The sequence below is a fragment of the Martes martes genome (genome assembly GCF_963455335.1).
Source record: "Martes martes genome assembly, chromosome: 17".
NCBI lineage: Eukaryota > Metazoa > Chordata > Mammalia > Carnivora > Mustelidae > Martes > Martes martes.
Window position 1 is genome coordinate 51516076 of NC_137905.1, and position 22764 is coordinate 51538839.

The window sequence follows — 22764 nt, forward strand, 5'->3', positions numbered from 1 at the left end:
TAGGCTAAAGGCCAATCCCTGGATAAAGCAAGCTTAGTAACAGAGATTCTGAATTTGCCATGGTAAGGAGAAGGCAGGAACTCTGGGCTGGACATCTGGCTCTCAAAAGAAAGAACTCGTGGGGAAAAGGCATTTATAGAAAAAAAAAGTCTGCTGACACCCAGTACTTGAAGCCCAATGGACTGATTTATTGACCAACAGCATTACTCCTCCAGCTCCCTTCCAGGAGCTGAACAGACAAGTCAAGAAGCAGATTTGTTAGGCATTACTGACAATGTGTGTGTGTATTTTCACACACACACACACACACACACACACACACACACACAGTCTCTCTCTCTCTCTCTCTGAGGAAGGGGATGGGGAAAACATAGTAACAGTGGTAATCAGGGAGGATGGGGTCTGGGAGGGGGCTGCAAATCCAGGCCCCATGAGTCAACCAAATTAATGCCTTTCTCTTGGGAGTAAAAGCAGTTCTGCATCTAGGGATATCAACAGTTGCACATTGGTATTAAGAGTTGCCCATTATGCTGTTTCAAGGAATGTGTGATGTCAAATGAATGAAATTAGGCAATCACCAACAGGTTGACCAGCAACTTGATTATCAGCTTACAGGACTTCTTCCTTTTGGACCTCTGTAATAGGTGCTGGATGGATTAAGGGTAAGGATTTGGAGGATATCACAGGCTTGCCCTGGCTTGTGGAGCTGAAGGAAATCCTTTGGGTGAGGCAGTATACAAAGTATGTGGGGATGGGGAGGATGACCATGAGAAAAACGGCAATAACCGCAAGCAGCCCCCACGATGGGTATTGTCGAAGAACCTCTTTTGACTGTGGAAAGATGGGAAAGGGGCTCAGAATGTCAAAGTTCCCAGAAAAGGAAGGACTGTAGAAGGGAAGGGTGGGAGGGGAAGGAAGGCAGAGAACTAAGGAGTCTTTAGGGAGTCAGGGAATGAGATGATAGGGTCTTTAGGCCATGGGTAGATTGAAAGATCTAGCCCCCACTCCCTAGGAAGGTCTGGTGTCAGGGGAGGGAGGCTCACACTGTTCGAGTCCCAGGCCACATAGGTGATAGTCTTCTGAGACAGATGAATCACAGTAATCACAAACAGGGCTAGCAGCACAACTGGAGACAGAAACCACCACAGCCAACAAATGATGAGAGAAGCAGGAGGTCCCCACATGATTACCAAGTCTTCAAGGAGAGGGAGAAAGGGCCACAAGACTGTGGGAGGCCTAGTCAGGCCTCACCCAGCCTTGGAGGTTGAGGCCAGCCTGACCTTAGCATCTTTCAAATATTCTACTTCACCTCCAAACCTCTGCTTCAGCTCAAGCCTCATTCTCTCTTATCTTCTTATGCTGTCAGTCCTGCAACCCAACCCAAGAAAATATTTTCAAACCTCCCTTTACTGCTCAAAACCTTTCATGGGTACCCAATGCCCTCAGGATAAAGGTCTAGTCCTTTCATTCATTCCATGAGTATGAAAGTGTTTATGATGTGTGAGGGACTCTTCTACATGCTGGGTATCCATGCTGAACAATGCAAACTAAAAAAGAAGGCAACACTTGACCCTCTAGGAACTTTCCTTAGTTTCTTCCAGCCCATGGATACAGCGTCCTCTACTGCAGGTTCTCAATCATAATAAATATCCAAGTGGGTTCTCTGGCCTAGAATGCCATTCTCTTTGTCCACCTATTCATCTGTCTGGACGAGTAGTTACTTTTTCCTTTAGGATGCCTTCCCAGTCTCTCCAGGTCCCCCTAGAGTGTCCCTGGCTACCTTGACTATAGACTTACCACCTGGACTGGGATTATCTGCTTATATATGTCTTCCTCTTTGGTGTCTGTTTTTCGAAAGAAGGAACTCACTCTAATTTATTTGTATCCCAGTAATGACAAGGCCTTCCCAACACAGAGAAAGCCTCAAGAAAATTTTTTGAATGTGTGAATTACTCTCACCTGAAAATGCTGCCACCTAAGCCTTTTGCTTCCGAATTATGCCACTTGGATGTCCACACACCAGCCTGTTAAAAGCCATGCTCAGGAGTCCTTTGTGTTTTATTTGGATTTTCCCACTCTTCCTTGCACAGTTATGTCTATCAGTCCCTGATTATCTTGCTCCCTCTTCTCTGCTGGCTTTTCCTTGCAGCATTAGAAGACATCTCTTAACCTACACCTGTACCACCCTAGCCCAAGCCATTGTTAGCTCTCACTTGGAATATTACAATAACACCTAACTGTTCTCCTTGCTTCGCTCTTGACTCCTCAAGTCTATTTTCCACCCAGCAGTCTTATGTATTTAAAAGTAAATAAATAAATCTGATGATACCGCTCCCCTACTCAAAACCTTCCAGTGCCTCCACCCCTCAAGTAATGTATAAAAGCTAACTCCTGCAATGGCTTAGAAGGTTCTACATGATCTCCTGTTCTCTCTCTGGCTTCATCTACCAACATTCTACTCCAACCTGATCTCCTCCTTCCTCAGGAATTCCAGGCATAATGCTTCCTCTTGCCTCAGCACTTAAGTGTTTCCTCTGCTTGGAACACTTCCTCAAAATCTGTCATGGCTCCTTCCTTCATTTCACTCAGGAGTCTGCTCAAATGTCACCTTATCAGAAAGGCCTTGCTCGCAGTCCTATCTAAATTAACACCCATGCATATTCCCATTCCTGATCATCTTACTTTACCCTTAGATTTTCTATCGATTATCAGCACCTGATATTTTTATATGTTCATCTGATTATTGCTTATTACTACCCCTAGAATATAAATTCCTTGAGGACAGGGATGCTTGTTTTATTCAATAACCTTGGTAAGGAAAACAGTGCCTGGCATGTAATAAGCACTCAATAAGTATGTTAAGTATTGAATGAATGAACAAACAGGTTTTTCAGAAGGCCCTGAAGTTGAGTCCCTATGCCACTCTAGCTGGGTGACAAGAGAGGCAATAAGAAAGGGGTCAACCTTCCCTATAGACCCAAGCTATCACCTCCTGGCCCCATAGGCCCAGCTCACAGCTATGTTTTCAAGTATGATGATGATGGTTATGGGGAAGACCGTCCAGTATTCACTCAGCAGACTCATGTAGTAGATGCCTGAAGGTGGAGTGAAGAAGAGGCCACACAGGAACATGAGCACAAAGACAACCACTGGAGGAAACACTGAATCCGGATCAAGGTCAGAGGTCTGGTTGGGAGACAAGGGCTAAGCAGAGGTTATACACCTGGACTGGGTAAAAGTCTCAGAGAACTCAGGGCCATTGGTGGGAGTTGGGCATTGGTCAGAGTACCTGTAAGCAGCTTTGTATACTTCCTGAAAGAAGAAAAGGTGTCCTGGAGTGGGGTAAGGATGGCCTGCATGATCCCTATCATGCTGCTCAGCCCCAGTGTCAGCAAAAGTAGGAAGAAGAGGATGGGCCAGAAGGCAGACCAAGGAATGAATGACATGGCTTCAATGAAGGCCACGAATGCAATGACTGGGCCCGCCTTAACCTGTTGAGGAGAGAGAGGGCAGGAGTTAAAGTGTCCTTGAACTTAACACAAACATACAGACAAGGATACTATCTATCTTCCCTGGGAAACTCTCTAAAAGCTGCGGGTCACTGAGGAAATCAGATCTCCAGGCTGACCCTCTGATGAGGAAAACCGATCCACCTAACAGCATCCACAGAAGGCATTCTGCAGGCTATAGTTCTTTGCATTACCAGGGCTGTAGGTTATCCTGCTGCTTCTGTGATTTTTTTTTCTAGTGCTAACAAAAGCTGAAATTTCTGTTTCGCTGAAGGCTTTGAGTAACTCTAGGCTCTCTTCACCTATTTTTACTGACCTTCGAAAACTGCTTCTCTAAGTTGCATTCAGTCACATAGCTAAGGACCATGCTCTTGATGGGCTGGGGAAGGCTGCTGAGCCAGGAGCTGGAGATGGAGGTCAGGTTATCAACCAGGTTTGGAGGGGGATGGGCCGCAACAGGCAGTTTCCCCAGGGTTACCAGCTTCGCAAGTGCTTCAGCATTCCTGGGGATGAGGAGCTGAATCACATAGAACATTTGGCTCCTTAAGAGATTGTCTCCTTTTTCCTTATCTTCTAGAAAACAAAGTATACCACTAACCTAGCACTACCGATCTAGGTAAGGTAGAGCCTGGGATAAAACCTAGAAGGTACCCACCTCCATGATCATGAATTTGTGTGAGCCTGGAGAACTTGTGACCCCGGAAGAAGTGTTTTCTATTGTCTCTGCGGGGACTCTGGGGTACCTGCTGCAGTGGTGGGGTCTCTTATTCACCACCTACCTCTTCCCTTTCTGTCTTCTTAGACTAGTGGATAAAAGGCAATCTTCTAGGATTTGCATTACGAATGTCAGTGAGCACCATTTACTTAGATTACCACCTACATAATGCTCCCATGGAGTTGTGCTATGTGAGAGAAACTGCTTCTTAAACCTTCAGATCCAAGCCCTGCTGACCTCTTTAACTTTACCTTCTTCCCATGACCCTCTGCACATTTCATGCTTTAATCAGACTCAACCACTTACAGTTTCAGGGTTGGCCATGCTCTCTCATGCCCAAGACCAACCCTACCCCTGCTACCACTCTGCACTTGACTAATTCCTAAAAATCCTTAAAAACTCAGCTCAGCCTTTCTCTCTCCTGGCCATTTTGGCAGTTGCTCTTGGTTGGAACCATCCGCACCTAAGGTGGGAAGATGGTGGCCCCAAAGAAGATGAAAAAGTCGTGGGAGTTGACCAACTCTAGGCTCCAGCTTGTTATAAAAAGTGGAAGGTACATGCTGGGGTACAAGCAGACTCTGAAAATGATCAGACATGGCAAAGCAAAACTGGTCATCCTCACCAACAATTGCCCAGCCTTGAGGAAATCTGAAATAGAATACTATGCCATGTTGGCCAAAACTGGTGTCCATCACTAGAGTGGCAATAATACTGAACTGGGCACAGCATGTGGGAACTACTAAAGAGTATGCACACTATCACTGATCCAGGTGATTCTGATAACATTAGAAGCATACCACACAGACCGGTGAAAAGTAAATCATGCAGAATTTTTCTTTAATAAAACTTGCCACAGGGACGCCTGGGTGTCTCAGTGGGTTAAAGCCTCTGCCTTCGGCTCAGGTCACAATCTCAGGGTCATGGGATCAAGCCCTGGCGGGGAGCCTGCTTCCCCCTCTCTTTCCACCTGCCTCTCTGCCTACTTGTGATCTCTGTCAAATAAATAAATAAAATCTTGAAAAAAAAAGAACTAGCCACAGCTTGTTTAATAAAAAACAAAAATAAAACAACTTGGCTTGTTGCTCTATACCAAATACTTAGTGATAAGAGCAAAATGCAAGGTGCAGGGAAATAATTATTGTTCGATCACATCTTAGAAAATAAAATATGTCCTCTTGGTAATAGGCAATTTTTTTTATTTATTTATTTTCAGCGTAACAGTATTCATTGTTTTTTCACCACACCCAGTGCTCCATGCAATCTGTGCCCTCCCTAATACCCACCACCTGGTTCCCCCAACCTCCCACCCCCCGCCCCTTCAAAATCCTCAGGTTGTTTTTCAGAGTCCATAGTCTCTCATGGTTCACCTCCCCTTCCAATTTCCCTCAACTCCCTTCTCCTCTCCATCTACCCTTGTCCTCTATATTATTTGTTATGCTCCACAAATAAGTGAAACCATATGATACTTGACTCTCTCTGTTTGACTTATTTCACTCTCACTGTATGTAATTTAAAAGTCTGAAAGATATTTTAAATCTTCTTAAAAGAATTAAAATATTGAAAATGTGAGGAATTATTAGACAAAAATTGAAGTACAGACAAAAACAATGGGGAAAGGGGAAATCCAAAACAACTTTTCCCTGAAGTAAAAGTCAAATACAGCAAACTATACCTGTAGTTTCCAATTTTGTGATCTTTAAGAAATAAAAAGACCATGGAGGTCAGATATAAAGCACCAGAGTCTGCACAAATAAGAATCAGGCTAAAAGTTTCCCTTAAACTTCACACCTCAAAGGGCTACACCTTCAGTATAAAAATGAACTAGAGGGGCGCCTCGGTGGCTCAGTTGTTGGGCGTCTGCCTTCAGCTTGGGTCATGATCCCAGCGTCCTGGGATCAAGTCCCACATTGGCCCCCCCTGTCTGGCGGGAGGGGGCTGCTTCCCTCTCCCACTCCCCCTGCTTGTGTTCCCTCTCTCACAGTATCTGTCAAATAAATAAATAAAATCTTAAAAAAAAAAAAAGAACTAGAAACTCACACCCAAGCCTTCCACAAAACAGGGAATGCAAAGAAGGTTGCTTCAGAAATAAGCAAAATGGGGCACCTGGGTGGCTCAGTGGGTTAAGGCTCTGCCTTCGGCTCAGGTCATGATCTCAGGGTCCTGGGATCGAGGCCCGCATCGGATTCTCTGCTTGGCGGGGAGCCTGCTTCCCCCTCTCTCTTTGCTTGCCTCTCTGCCTACTTGTGCTCTCTCTGTGTCAAATAAATAAATCTTAAAAAAAAAAAAAAGAAATGAGCAAAATGAAGGAAATATTTAAAGTTCCTGGCATGTCATAAGCACAAGCCAGCCCTACCTTGGATTTGCAGCCCAAATATTTGACTCTGGTCATCTCAAGAACTCAGGCTGAGAACTGAGATTCAAGTAGTTTCTTTCTAATGTCCCCCTGCATCAGGTAGAAACAGAAGTCCTATTTGGATGAATGCACCTTCATTCTAGGCCTTAAGAATTCCCACAAATAGGGGTACCTGTGTGGCTCAGTTGATTAGATGTCGGCTCTTGATTTTGGCTTGGGCCATGATCTCAGGGCCATGGGATCAAACCTCTTGTCAGGGTCTGCACGGAGGATGGGGGTCTGCTGGGGATTCTCTCTTCCTCTGCCTCTACCCCCCCCCTTCCATTCACATTCTGTCTTTCTCTCTCTCAAATAAATAGAACTTTTTTTTTAAAAGGAAGAGAGCAAAAGCAGGGGGAGTAGCAGAGGGAGAGGGAGAAGCAGGCTCCCCACTGAGCAAGGAGTCTGATGCAGGGCTCAGTCCCAGGACCCTGGGATCATGACCTGAGGCAAAAGCAGACACGTTAATATAACCGACTAAGCCACCTAGGTCCCCCTAAATAGATCTTTAAAAAAAAAAGAGGGGCGCTTGGGTGGCTCAGTGGGTTAAAGCCTCTGCCTTCGGCTCAGGTCATGATCCCAGGGTCCTGGGATCGAGCCCCGCATCAGGCTCTCTGCTCAGCAGGGAGCCTGCTTCCTCCTCTCTCTCTGCCTGCTTCTCTGCCTACCTGTGATCTCTGTCTGTCAAATAAATAAATAAAATCTTTTAAAAAAAAGAATTTCCATAAATAATGATCAAATAAATAGGACACAGAGAGAATGAAGTAAACAAAAAGAGACACCATGAGCAATAACCATCAGAAACAACACAGTAAAAATCAACCTAAAGTTACTTCCAAATATTAGAATTTTGGAAGATTATAATACAACTATATTTGCTAACATAATAAAAGACAAGCTTAGGAATATTTGAAAGGAAAAATAAACTATAAACTGACCATGAGGATTTTAAAAAACTAAATGGAACATCTTGAAATAAAAAAATAACAAACTTAAAATCGAGTGTGAATAATTCTTCTGTCAGCCACAATGAAGCAAAAGGGGTACAACTTACCCTCCCATTGTAAACAACCAGACAATGGGACAAAATTTGTAAAACAACTGTCTTCAGACATTAAATAATAGGCAGCACAAAACTTTGATCCCTGAGAGAAGGGAAACAAATGAGGTGTGCCATACAACGGGCCTGGTTTTCTGCCTGAAAATACATTCTGGTCTGCAGAGCGGGGAAGAAGATTGCAAGCAAAGCATGGCAGTCTCACTGAGTTGAAGAAGCAAAGGAGTTCAAAGAGGCTGAAGCAGCTGGGAGTTTCAAGGAAGAATTCTGGAGGAGAGGCAGCTGGGAAGAAAAAGAAAAAGTTTACATAGGCGTCCCCTTGAGTCTTTGCTGAATTTTAAGATGCATGTGTGTAGGGTGAAAATCCACAAGACCATGTAAAAAGTAACTGGAAAATATCTAAGTCCTGGATGGGGTATTCCATAGGGACCCCAGGAAGGACATCCCTTAGCAACGGGAATGAACTATTTCTGGAGAAGAAACTACTCTAGACCCATTCTAATGAAGGTTAAAATCAAGCCTCAAGGGACGCCTGGGTGGCTCAGTTGGTTAAGTGGCTGCCTTCGGCTCAGGTCATGATCCCAGCGTCCTGGGATCGAGTCCCACATCGGGCTCCTTGCTTGGTGGGGAGCCTGCTTCTCCCTCTGCCTCTGCCTACCACTCTGTCTGCCTGTGCTTGCTCGCTCTCTCTCTCTAACAAATAAATAAATTTTAAAAAAATGTTTATAAAAAAAAAATCAAGCCTCAAAAGGATCAAAGTAAACCACAAGTAACACTGCCTGCTAGGAAAAAGCTCAATACTCACTGCAGGAAGACAACAAAAGCCAGACACTCAAAAACATAAAATTTACAAAGTCCAGCATCCAGTCAAAAATTAGTAAACAAATTTCGGAAGGAATGTGATCTATACTCAGGAGTAAAATCAGTAAATAAAACAATAAATAAAATAGTGCAATAAATGACAGAAATGATGGAATTAGCAATCAGGGATATTAAAACAGCTATTAAAACTATGTTAAAGGGGCGCCTGGGTGGCTCAGTGGGTTAAAGCCTCTGCCTTCGGCTCAGGTCATGATCCCCTGGGATCGAGCCCCGCATCAGGCTCTCTGCTCAGCAGGGAGCCTGCTTCCTCCTCTCTCTCTGCCTGCTTCTCTGCCTACTTGTGATCTCTGTCTGTCAAATAAATAAATAAAAATTAAAATAAAATAAATAAAACTATGTTAAAGTACTTAAAGAAAACAATAAACCTGACAAGTAGAAAAACAGAAGATTAAAAAAAAAAGTGGGACCTTTGGAAATTAAAACTATAGTATCTGAAGTGAAAAATTCCTGGGGTGCCTGGGTAGTTCAGTAGGCTGAGTGTCTGGCTGTTGATCTGAGCTCAGGTCAGGAGAGCCGGGTTGTGGGACTGTGCTCCATGTTCTGGCAGTCTGCTTCCTTCTTCTCCCTTTCCGCCCCTCCCTCTCCTCACATGTGTGCTCTCAAATAAATAAATACATCTTTTTAAAAATTCCCAAGATTAGATTAACAGCAGATTAGATAATGTAGAAAGAAACATCAACGAACCCAAATAAACAGTATCAGAACTTAAAAAGGACATACAGAGAAAAAATACTGAAGAAAGACAGAAACTCAATGACTTGTAGGTAATACCAAACACTCCAAAATAAGTGATGTGTAACCAGAGTTCCAGGAAAAGAAGGGGTGGTAGATATTTGAAAAATATTGAAATACTGAAAGATATTGAAAAAATACTGGCCTAAATTTTTCCTAATTTGATAAAAACTGTAAACCGTCAGTTCCAAGTTCCAAGAACCTAAATGAAGCCCAAACAGGAAAAATAGAAAGAAAACTGAAAGAACTCTGATAGTAACATTCCTGAAAAACAGAAAATTTTAAAAGCAGCCTGGGAAAAAGTGAGACACATACAACAAAACAAAGATAAGAATGAATGCAGGAACGCCGCCAGAAAGTATAAAAGCAAGAGGACAAGAAATAACAGAAAAAAAAAACTGTCAAACCAAAATTATACACTGAAATATTCTTTCATAACTAAAGATATTTCATATATTCATATATATGATTCATATATTTCATATATTTATACGGATATATGTTTCATAACTAAAGGTGAAGCAAAGACTTTCAGACAAACAAAAATTGAGAAAATTCATTGCTGACAGGTCTGCATTACAAAAAAATGCTAAAGGAGGTTCTTAAATGGAAGAAAAAGAATACCAGATGGAAGCCTGGATCTATATAAGGAATAAACAGTGCTGGAAATGGGAAATATTTGGGTAAATATAAGACACATTTTTTCGCATTTAAAAATTTCTTTTAGGGGCGCCTGGGTAGCTCAGTGGATTAAAGCCTCTGCTTTCGGCTCAGGTCATGGTCTCACGGTCCTGGGATCGAGCCCCGCATTGGGCTCTCTGCTGCGCGGCAAGCCTGCTTCCTCCTCTCTCCCTCTCTGCCTGCCTCTCTGCCTATTTGTGATCTCTGTCTGTCAAATAAATAAATAAAATCTTTTTTAAAAATTTCTTTTAAATACATAGATAATTTAAAGCAAAAATAGTAGCAATGAATTACGTTTATAATGTGCTGAGAAGAAAAATGTGTTACAATAATACAAAGGACAGGAGGAGGGAATAGAAATACATTGTTGTAATGTTCCTACATTTTGTGAGAAATTATTTAATATTATTTGAAAGAAGATGGTGATGAGTTAAAGATGTATACTATAAGCTCTAGAACAATCACTGAACATATAAAACAAAGAGATACACGGAAGAAGCCAAGAAAGGAGATAAAAATGGAATCCTAAAAATCTCTTTTAAAGACTTAATCTAGTTGGAAAATGAGGAATAAAGTAACAAGAGATGCAACAAAAAGAAAAGTAGTACCAAGAGGTTAGACTTAAACATAATTCTATGGATAATTACAATAAATATAAATGGCCTAAATATCACAATGAATAAAAAATCAAGAAAGAACTATATATGCTGGGGTGCCTGGGTGGCTCATTGGTTAAAGCCTCTGCCTTCGGCTCTGGTCATGATTCCAGGGTTCTGGGATCGAGCCCCGCATCGGGCTTTCTGCTCGGCAGGGAGCCTGCTTCCTCCTCTCTCTCTGTCTGCTTCTCTGCCTACTTGTGATCTCCGTCTGTCAAATAAATGAACAAATAAAGTCTTTAAAAAAAAAAAAAAGAACTATATATGCTGGCTACAAGAACATATTTTAATTATAAAGACATGGATTGGGGCGCCTGGATGGCTCAGTGGGTTAAAGCCTCTGCCTTCAGCTCAGGTCATGATCCCAGGGTCCTGGGATCGAGCCCCACATCGGGCTCTCTGCTCAGCAGGGAGCCTGCTTCCCTCTCTCTCTCTCTGCTTTCCTCTCTGCCTACTTGTGATCTCTGTCAAATAAATAAATAAAATCTTTAAAAAAAAAAAGACATGGATAGATTTAAAGGATAAGGATGAAAAATATATGCCACACAAACACAAATCATAAGAAGGATGGAGCAGTTATATTAAGACAAAGCAGTCTACAAAATAAGTAATATAACATGGATGAAAAGATATTTCATAATGATGAAGGGGTCAATTCATCCAAAAGATATAATAGTACTAATGTTTATATACCTAGTAACAGAAATTCAAACTGCATGAAGCAAAAAATGATAGAACTGGAAGGAAATAAATCCATCCATACTTACAACTGAAGATGTCAACACACTCCTTTCAGTAACTGACAGAACAAGTATCCAAAATCACTAATAATACAGACTTGAACCAAACATCAACCAATTTCACCTAATTAACATTTACAGGATACTGTATCCAATAATATGAGAATGCACATTACTTTAAAGTACATATGGGGACGCCTGGGTGGCTCAGTTGGTTAAGCGGCTGCCTTCGGCTCAGGTCATGATCCCAGGGTCCTGGGATCGAGTCCCACATCGGGCTCCTTGCTCGGCAGGGAGCCTGCTTCTCCCTCTGCCTCTGCCTGCCTCTCTCTCTGCCTGTGCTCACTCTCTCTGACAAATTAAAAAAAAAAAAATCTTTAAAGTACATATGTAATGCCCTCCAAGACAGACCACATGCTGAGCTATTTAAAAAAAAAAAAAAAAAACCTCTCAATAAAGTAAAGCAATTCCAAGTATACAGGGTATGTTCTCTGACCATAATGACATAGAATTTTAAATCATTAAATATAAAAATAAGGCTAGAATGAAAGGGGGTGGGAGGGATGGGGTGGTGGGGTGATAGACATTGGGGAGGGTATGTGCTATGGTGAGCGCTGTGAATTGTGTAAGACTGATGAATCACAGACCTGTATCCCTGAAACAAATAATACATTATATGTTAATAAAAATAATAGGGCTGGTAAAAACTCAAATATTTGGAAATTTTAAAACATACTTCTAGCAATTTCAATTATATCCAACCAAGTTATTTTGTGGATACTGACAAACTGATTCTAAGGTTTACATGGAGAAGCAAAGGATCCAGAATAGCCGACAAAATACTGGGAACAAAGTTGAAGGACTGACATTATCTGACTTTAAAGCTTACTATAAAATGAAACAATCAAGAAATATGGTATTGGCCAAAAAAAAAAAAAACTAAAAACAAAACAAAAAAACACCTCAGACAATTAGATCCATAGAACAGAACAGAGCCCAGAAATAGACTCACATATAGTAAACTGATCTGTGAAAAAGGAGAAAGGCAATACAATGGAGCAAAGATAGTCTTTTCAACAAGTGGTGCTGGAACAAAGGAACACCCACATACAAAAAAGAATTAAACACAGACCTTATACACTTCACAAAAATTAAAACAAGATCAAAAACCTAAATGTAAAATGCAAAACTATAAAACTCCTATAATAACACAGGAGAAAATCTAGATGACCTTGACTATGACAATGACCTTTTATTTTTCCTAAAGATTTTATTTATTTATTTGACAGAGACACAGCGAGAGAGGGAACACAAGCAGGGAGACTGATGAGGGGCTCAATCCCAGGACCCTGGGATCATGCCCTGAGCCGAAGGCAGATGCTTAATGACTGAGCCACCCAGGCATCCCAACAATGACTTTTTAGATACAAATCCAAAGGTACAATCCATCAAAGAAATAACTGATAAGCTGGAATTCATTAAAATTAAAACTTGTGGGGTGCCTGGGTGGCTCAGTGGATTAAGCCTCTGCCTTCGGCTCAGGTCATGATCTCAGGGTCCTGGGATCAAACCCTGCATTGGGCTCTCCGCTAGGTGGGGAGCCTGCTTCCCCCTCTCTCTCTGCCTGCCTCTCTGCCTACTTGTGCTCTCTCTGTCAAATAAATAAATAAAATCTTTTAAAAAATTAAATTAAATTAAAAGTTGTTCTGTGAAAGATTCTATCAAGAAAAGAAGACGACAAGCCACAGACTGAGAGAAAATATTTGCAAAAGGCACATCTGCTAAAGAACTGTTATCCAAAATACGTAAAGAACTCTTAAAGCTTAGTAATAAGAAAACAACCTGATTTAAAAATGTGTCAAAGACCTTAATAGATACCTCACCAAAGATATACAGATGGCAGTATGAAAAGATGCTCCACACATCATATGTCATCAGGGAAATGCAAACTCGAACAACAATGAGCTAGCACTATTATTAGAATAACCAAAACCAGAAGACTAATAACACCACACACTGTGAGGTTGTGGATCAAAAGGAACTCTCATTTTTTGCTGGTGGGAATGCAAACTAGTACATCTACTTTGGAAGACAGTTTGGCAGATTCCTACAAAAGTAAACATACTTTTACCATACAATTCAGCAACTGTTCTTCTTGGTATCTAGCCTAGAGAGTTATGTTCATTAAAAAACTGCACATGAACATTTATAATACATGAACAATTATAATAGCTTTCTTTATAATTGCCAAAATTTGGAAGCAATCAAGAGGAGGCTGGATAAATAAACCGTGGTATATTCAGACAATGGAATACTATTCAGTCCAAAAAAGAAAGGAACTATCAAGCCATGAAAATACATGAAAAAAAAATTAAATGCATATTGCTAAGGGAAAGTAGTTAATCTAAAAAGGCTACATACTGTATGATTCCAACTATATGACATTCTGGAAAAAGCAAAATTATGGAGACAGTAAAATGATAATTCATTGCCAGGGCTTGGGGAAGCAATAAACATGCAGGACAGTTTTCAGGGCAGTAAAAATACTCTGTATGATACTATAATTACGGATACATATCATTATACATTTGTTCAAACTCACAGAATGTACAACACCAAAATGAACCTTAATGTAAACTATGGACTTTGGGTAATAATGATGTATTAATGTAGGTCATCGGTTGTAACAATGTACCACTCAGGTGGGGGATGTTGGTAATGAAGGAGGCTTCGCACGTGTGGAGGCAAAGAATATAGGAAATCTTTGTACCTTCTGCTCAAATGTACTGTGAATCTAAAATTGCTCTAGGAAATAGTCTACTAAAAAACATTTCTAAATAACCAAGGGTCAAAGAAATCACAAAGAAAATTTCATATTTTTTAATTGAAAGTAAATGAAACAGCATATCAAAATTTGTGGGATGTAGCTAAAGTGATGCCTAGAGGGAAATGCATAGCTATAAATGCTTATATTAGACAAAAGAAAGGCCCCAAGCCAACCTAAGCCTCTGCCTTAAAATGCTAAAACAACAGATGCCTGGGTGGCTCGGTGGGTTAAGCCTCTACCTTCGGCTCAGGTCATGATCTCAGGGTCCTGAGACTGAGCCCTGCATCAGGCTCTCTGCTCAGTGGAGAGCCTGCTTCTCTCTCTGCCTGCCTCTCTTCCTACTTGTGATCTCTGTCTGTCAAATAAATAAATAAAATCTTTAAAATTAAAAAAAAGCTAAAACAATAAAGTAGAAAGAAATATTAAAGAGCAAAGTCAATGACACAGAAAATTAACAAATAGAGAAAATAACAAAAACTAAAAGTTGAACTTTTAAAACTGATACAACCTCTAACTAAATTTATTGAAGAAAAAAAGGAGAAGGTGATAATCACCAACATTAGCAATGAAAGAGGGACAATACTACAAGTTCTTAAAAGGATAAAACAGAAGTATGATGAATGTCATTGTACTGACATACCTAACGGCTTAAATAAAATGAAAAAAAAAATCCCTCAAACACAGAAATTACCAAAACTAATACATGAAACAAAAACAAGGGGTGCCTGAGTGGCTCAGTCAGTTAAGCCTCTGCCTTTGGCTAAAGTCACGATCCCAGGGTCCTGGGATTGAGCTCTGCTCTGGGCCGAAGGTTGGGGCGGGGGGCCTGCTTCTCCCTCTTCTTCTGCCTGTTGCTCCCCCTGCTCATGCTCTCTGTCAAATAAATAAAATCTTAAAAAAAAAAGAGCCCTACGATTTATTAGATAAACTTAAGTATAACTAAAAACACAGAAAGAAAAATTTAAAGAAATATATTTTATTTATCTATTTGACAGAGAGATAGCACAAGTAGGCAGAGCGGCAGGGAGAGGGAGAGAGAGAAGCAGGGTCTCTGAGGAGTAGGGAGCCCGATCCGGGACTCCATCCCAGGACTCGGATCATGACCTGAGCCAAAGGCAGCTGCTTAATTAACCCACTGAGTCACCCAGGTGACCCACAAAGAAAATTCTATGCCTAGATGACTCACTGATATATTCTCTCAAATTTCTGAAGAAGAAATAACAATCTTGGGGCAACAATCTAATGGAATCACTCATCCCCCTTGAAAATGGCAAAATGCACAGACGTCCATTTTCACTCCTTCTATTCAAAAACATACTGGAGGGGCACCTGGGTGGCTCAGTGGGTTAAAGCCTCTGCCTTCGGCTCAGGTTATGATCCCAAGGTCCTGGGATCGAGCCCCGCATGGGGTTCTCTGCTCAGCGGGGAGCCTGCTTCCTCCCTCTCTGCCTACTTGTGATCTCTGTCAAAAAAAATAATAAAATAAAAAATCTTTAAAAAACAAAAACAAGGGCGCCTGGGTGGCTCAGTGGGTCATGATCTCAGGGTCCTGGGATGGAGTCCCGCATCGGGCTCTCTGCTCAGCAGGGAGCCTGCTTCCCTCTCTCTCTCTCTCTCTCTGCCTGCCTCTCTGTCTACTGTGATCTCTGTCAAATAAATAAATAAAATCTTTAAAAAAAAAAGATTAAAAAAAACAAAAACAAAAACATACTGGAGATTCCAGTCAATGCTGTAAAGCAAATAAAATAACCTCTAAAAGATAAGCAGGAGGAATAAAATCTTCATTCAAATCTACACGATTATATATGTAGAAAAACTTAAAAGCTACAAAAAGATGAGTTTATCAAGATTAATATACACAAATCAGTTGTACCTCAATATACTAAACAATGAAGAATGAGAATTAAAGTTTAAGGATATTATTTACAATAGAATATAAAACATGAAATCATTAGGGATAAACTTTACAAAATATGTGCAAGACATTTTATATACTGAAACTTACAAAGTATTACTGCGTGAAATTAAGGAACATCCAAATAACAGAGATATACCATGTTCCTGAATCAGAAGACACTGTATTGCTAATTATTCATTCTTCTCAAAATGATCTGTTGATCCAATCAATAATTCAATCCCAATTAACAACATAGTAGGATTTTATCTTTGTAAAAAAAAATGACAAGCTAATTCTAAGATTTACATGCAGAGCGAAGATACACAATAGCCAAAACAATTTGGGAAAATAATAACACAATTGGAGAATTTACACAGCTTGATTTTAAGATTTAGTGTAATAGGGACGCCTGGGTGGCTCAGTGGGTAAAGCCTCTGCCTTTGGCTCAGGTCATGATCCCAGGGTCCTGGGATCGAGCCCACATTGGGCTCTCTGCTCAGCAGGGAACCTGCTCCCCCCCCCACCTCTCTCTGCCTGCCTCTCTGCCTACTTGTGATCTTTCTGTCAAATAAATAAATAAAATCTTTTAATAAATAAATAAATAAGATTTACTATAATATATTAGTAATCACAACAGGATGCTATTGGCAAATTGACTAGGGTAGTCTGGAAACAGACTTAAACATCTATGGTCAATCGACTTTCAACGAAGGTAACAAGGCAATTTGATGAGGAAAAGATTGTCTTTTTCAACAAATGATGCTGGAACAAATGGGTATCTAAAAGGGAAAAATAATTAACCCTGACTTTTACTCCACACCTTGTACAAAAATTTACTTGAAATAGAAGATATGTGAACAACAAAAAAAAGCTAAAACTGTAAAGCTCCTAGAAGAACATGAAAAAAGACAAATACCACATGCTTCTACTTATTATATAAGGAAACTAAAATAGTCAAACTAATAGAAACAGAAAGTGGAAAGATGTTTATCAGAGGCTGAGGAGAGAGGGGAAAGGGAGTATGTTGTTTAAATGGTGTAGTTTCAGTTTTGCAAAATGAAAACATTCTGGAGATCGATTTCACAACAATGTAAATGTATTTCACAGTATTGAACTGCAGACTTAAAAGATGGTTTAGTAACTTTCATGTTACGTGTTTTTTCTAATCAAAAAATGCTACTAAAAATGGGCAGAAGACGTGAACAGACCTTTCTTCAAAGAAGACATCCAGATGGCCAACAGACATATGAGAAGATGCTCAACATCACTAATCATCAGGGAAATGCAAATCAAAACTACAGTGAGATAGAACCTCACCTCTGTCAGAACGGCTAAAATTAACAACACAGGAAGCAACAGATGTCCTCGAGGATGCAGAGAAAAAGGAACCTTCATGCATTTTTGGTGGGAATGCAAACTGGTGCAGCCACTGTGGAAACCAGTTTGGAGGCTCCTCAATAAGTTAAAAATAGAGCTACCCCATGATCCAGTAAATGCACTACCAGTATTTACCCAAAAAATACAAAAATACAAATTCAAATGGAATACATGCACCCCTATGTTTACTGCAGCATTATTTACAAAAGCCAAATTAATGGAAGCAGCTCAAGTGTCTCTTAAGAGGTTAATGGACAGAGATGTGGTACGTACACACATGTACATGTACACACACACACACACACAGGAATATTATTCAGCCATAAAAACGAGTGAAATCCTGCCATTTGCAACAACATGGGTGGAACTAGACAGTATAATACTAAACGAGATTAAGTCAGTCAGAGACACACAAATACCATATGATTTCACTCATATGTGGAATTTAAGGAACAAAACAAACAACAAGCAGGAGAAAAAAGACAAACCAAGAAACAGATTCTTTTTTTTTTTAAGGTTTTATTTATTTGACACAGAGAGAGATCACAAGTAGGCAGAGAGGCAAGCGGAGAGAGAGGGAAGCAGGCTCTCTGCGGAGCAGAGAGCCCAATGCAGGGCTCAATACCATCCCTGAGACCATGACCTGAGCCAAAGGCAAAGGCTTAACCCACTGAGCCACCGGCACCCCCAAGAAACAGATTCTTATCTATAGAGAACAAACTAAGGGCTACAAGAGGGGTGGTGGGTGGGGGACGGGTGAAATAGGTGATGGAGATTAAGGAGTATACTTACCATGATGACAAAAAAAAAGAAATGCTGCCATAGTCACTACACAAAACAAAAAAAACACCAAACACAATGAAAAAGGCTGTGTGGTGAAAGAATCCAAAAACAAAAGCTCCCATCATATTGTTTGATTCCATTTATACTAAATGTCCAGAATAGGCAAATCCATAGAGACAGAAAGTAGATTACTGGTTTCCAGGGGCTCAGAGGAGAATAATGGACATGATAGCTAATGGGGTTTCTTTTGAAGTTTATGAAAATAGGCAGTAGATTTGAAAAGAGAGGCCAGAAGAAATGTAAAATGCCAACAGCACTTTAAAAGACAGCCAAGATCGGGGCACCTGGGTGGCTCAGTGGGTTAAACCTCTGCCTTCGGCTCAGGTCATGATCTCAGGGTCCTGGGATTGAGCCCCACTTCGGGCTCTCTGCTCAGCGGGGAGCCTGCTTCCCCCTCTCTCTCTGCCTGCTGGTCTGCCTACTTGTGATCTCTCTCTCTCTCTCTCTCTCTCTCTCTGTGTCAAATAAATAAATAAATAAAATCTTAAAAAAAAAAAAGACGGCCAACATAATTAGTCATTAGGGAAATGCAGTTAAAATCACAATGACACAGCACTGTACACATCTACTAGAATGGATACAATTTAAAAAACTGATGTTATCAAGTATTGGCAAGGTTGTGGAGCCACTGGAACTCCCATACCTTGCTACTAAATGTAAAATTGGTAAAAACAACTTTTAAAACAATTTAGCAGTTTTCTTATGAAGTTAAACATACAGTAACCATATCACCCTCTCCTAAGTATTCACCCAAAGGAAATGAAAATGTATTCACACAAAGTCTTATACATGAATGCCCCCAGCATTTCAACTCATCACAGCCCCAAATCAGAACCAACTCAAATGCCCATAAACAGGAAAATGATTAAACATAATTGTGGTATATTCATAAAACAGAATAGTTACTCAGCAATAAAAAGAGACAAACCAAAACACCTCCAATTATATATATATATATATTTTTTTAAAAGACTTTATTTATTATTTATTTGACAGACAGAAATCACAAGTAGGCAGAGAGGCAGGCAGAGAGAGAGGGAGAAGCAGGCTCCCCGCTGAGCAGAGAACCCCATGCGGGGCTCAATGCCAGGACCCTGGGATCATGACCTGAGCCGAAGGCAGAGGCTTTAACCCACTCAGCCACCCAGGCGCCCCTCTCCAACAATATAGATGAAAAAAGACAAATATATTATGCTAAGTAAAGTAAGTCAGATATAAGAATGCACTATGAATCCATTTACTCTAGAAAAGAAATATATAATCCATAGTGATACAAAACAGATCAGTAATTGACTGGGGCCAGGGTACAGAAAACGTAGATGGAAAATATGAGAGTTCAAGAGAGCTGGATGGTATGATGGGAAAATCTGACAAATGGGATAAGATGGACAATGAGGCAGAGGTAATATGTGAACAAGTAAAAGTGGAAAATTTTCAGAAGTAGTGAAAAACAGTAATTCACAGATACAAGGAGCCAAAAGAATCCCAAGCAAAACTGAAGAATTCCCCTTGAGATTATAATGAAATTGCAGAAAACTAAATAAAGAGCAGCAATCTTAAAACGTGCTTGAGGAAAAGACAGATTACCTCCACACCAACAAGTGAATGCCTAACAGTCACAATGAAAGTTTGCAGACCATGGGAAGAAGAGAGCCAGAAAGGGAGCCCCAAATTCTCCGTATAAGCTTTGTCCTAATCTCCAGCTGACCTCTAAATAACTCCAAGCTGTCCAATGGAAGATAAAAATGCTGAAATAAAATTTCAGTTGGTACATACGACAGGGAAGAAAGTTTCCACTTAGAGTTTCATCAAGTTAACTGCCTGCTTAGTAAAACAACTACAACAAAACCAATACACATTTGAGAAACATAACAAAATCCAGAGTCTCCACACCACATCTACAATGTGCCAGATACAATTAAAAAATAAATAAATAAAACTCTTGGCACACACAAAGATTCAGACCTGCTTCTCCCTCTCCCTCTGCTTATAGCTCATGCTCTGACAAAGAAATAAATAAAATCTTTAAAAAAAAAAAAAAAAGGAGTCCAGCAGGAACAGTACATTTCTTAAGTGCTGAAGGAAATGGACGGTCAACCTACAATTCTTTATCCAAAGAAAATATCCTTCAAGAATGTAGGTAAATTAGAGAGGGCAGGTCATATGATGAGCACTGGGTGTTACATGCAACTGATGAATTACTGAACTCAACATCTGAAACTAATGATGTACTATGTTGGCTAATTGAATTTAAATTAAAAAAAAAAAGAATGAACGTAAATTAAGGCATTTTAAGATGAAGGAAACTCCAAACATTCACTGCCAATATAAAAAAAAAAAGTTGAAGGTTTCAGATGGAATAAAAATTATACAGGAGGGAAAATTCAAACTTCAGAAATGAAGAAAGACCAACAAAAATGCTAGGTTTCTAGATAAAAATAATAGAATATTTTCCTACCTTTAAGTTTTAGAATATGTGTCAGTTGAAAGAAAACATATGTTAATCGGAAGCAAAAGTTTTAAGATTGTTTGATGGGGTCTTCAAGTTAATGTAGTTAATATAAGTTATAATATTAACTTATATAAGTTAATGTAGTACATATGGCAACTATATCACAAAGGGTTGGAGGACAAAGGGCCATGTGGGGTGGAAAGGTTTTATACTCCACTTAGAGTGTAAAATAAAAATTCTAAGTAAACTGTAGAAAGTTAAGTGTGCACTTTTGTTGGGTTGTTTTCTAAGTGAGTTTTAGGAGTTCTTTATGTATTCTGAATATAAATGTACAGATATATACATTTCTCCAATTTTGGGACATGCATTTTCATTATTTTAATGAGTGTATCTTTTCAAAGAAAAAATGGTTTGAATTTTTAAGGCATCCAATTTTTTTTTTTAATTTATGTATTTGACAGACAGAGATCACAAGTAGGCAGGGAGACTGGCGGGGGATGGGGTGGGGACCGGCTCCCTGCTGAGCAGAGAGCCCCTTACAGGGCTCGATCCCAGGACCCTGAGAGCATGACCTGAGCTGAAGGAAGAAACTTTAACCCACTGAGCCACCCAGGTGCCCCATCCAATTTTTTTTTTTTTTAAGTAGGCTCCATGTCCCGCAGGGAGCCCAGTGCAGGGCTTGAACTCACAACCCTGAGATCACGACCTGAACCGAGATCAAGAACTGGACTCTTAGCCGACTGATCCACCCAGGTGCCCTGCGGTACCCAATTATTAACTATAACAAGGGCTCACCTACTAAGGGGGATGAGAACTGTAAAACACGGAGGAACCACAGATACAGAGAATGGCAGGCACTACCACCAGGCCTAAGGCAGAACATCTAAGAAAGGAATGAATATGGAAGAGTGATTCCCAGAATATATTATTAAATGAAAAAGGAAAAGGCTACCTACCCTGTAAGAAAGAAGGCTAAATAAGAAAATATACATCTTTCTCCTTATTTCTACAAACACAAGAAGGATAAACCAAAAAAGAATGAGACTGGTTACCTACAGGGGATGGACAGGAACTGGGTTGAAGTGATGGTGGAGGACTGATACTTCTCTGAGTATCCTTTTGTATAATTTTGTCTTTTGAAACCATGTTAATGTTTAACACTAAAATAAAAGTGTGGAGAGATATTAAAATTCCATACAAACAGAAATAAATGAACGTAACTGTATTTCAGGTGAGTACCAATCATATTGAATGTAAGAAAAAGAACTAACCCAAGTGATTTTTGAATACAGTATTTTGATTATAAAATTCAGGACAAAGACAAAAGTTGTCAACAAATACTGAACCCTGGGATTAGTATGTTTGTTTTTGCAATGGTATGAGCTAAGAAATCTTTAACTATTTGCTGTGCATTCTACCATGGAGATTATGCATGTGTGTGTGTGTGAGAGAGAGAGAGAGAGAGAGAGAGACAGACAGACAGAAACAGCGACAGAAAAAGAGGAAAAAGAGATCACTACAATCCTAAAAATACTATGGAAAGTAACTTGGCAGGATCTAGTGAAGCTACAGATACATGCAGTAGAAACACGGCTGTAGTATCTTGCAGCTCCTCCCATCAAGAGGTAAAGTCTATTTTTCCACCCTGCGAACCTGAGGTGGCTTTGGGACTTCCTCTGGTAAAGCACTGTGGCAGCAGCGACAACAGGAGCATTCCCATGCTTTGGTTTTCGACACTTTACGGATTCCATCTGTGTTCGTGAATCGTCACGTGAGGAAGCCCAAGCTAACCGCATGGAGAGGTCTCCTGGAAGAGAGCAGCCCCTGCAGACCCGCCAGCTGACTGGAGCACTGGGTGCGCCAGCCAACACCCGCACGTAACAGAGCAGAGCAGTGCCAGCTGGGCCCGGCTACATGCAGGACTGTGAGGTAACCTGTGCAAGCCCAACAGAAGAATTTTCCAGCCAATCGACAAAATCATAAGAAATCAGAAATTGTTCTTGG

At 40.4% G+C, this 22764-nt stretch overlaps 1 protein-coding gene and 1 pseudogene across 2 annotated transcripts in view; one reads left to right on the top strand and one right to left on the bottom strand.

Annotated features, from left to right (window-relative positions):
* Positions 1-609: 609 nt before the first annotated feature.
* LOC308358388 (orphan sodium- and chloride-dependent neurotransmitter transporter NTT5-like) overlaps positions 610-22764 on the bottom strand; it is a gene marked incomplete at both ends in the record, with an annotated part of 36140 nt that continues 13985 nt past the window's right edge. The window contains 5 exon segments of the mRNA XM_080828572.1: positions 610-831; positions 1044-1236; positions 2990-3161; positions 3290-3491; positions 3826-4012. Coding sequence (XP_080684698.1) covers positions 610-831; positions 1044-1236; positions 2990-3161; positions 3290-3491; positions 3826-4012 — 976 coding nt within the window.
* Positions 4701-5043, top strand: LOC308359018 (large ribosomal subunit protein eL30-like; annotated as a pseudogene). The gene has a single exon. The product of its transcript is annotated as a large ribosomal subunit protein eL30-like (transcript).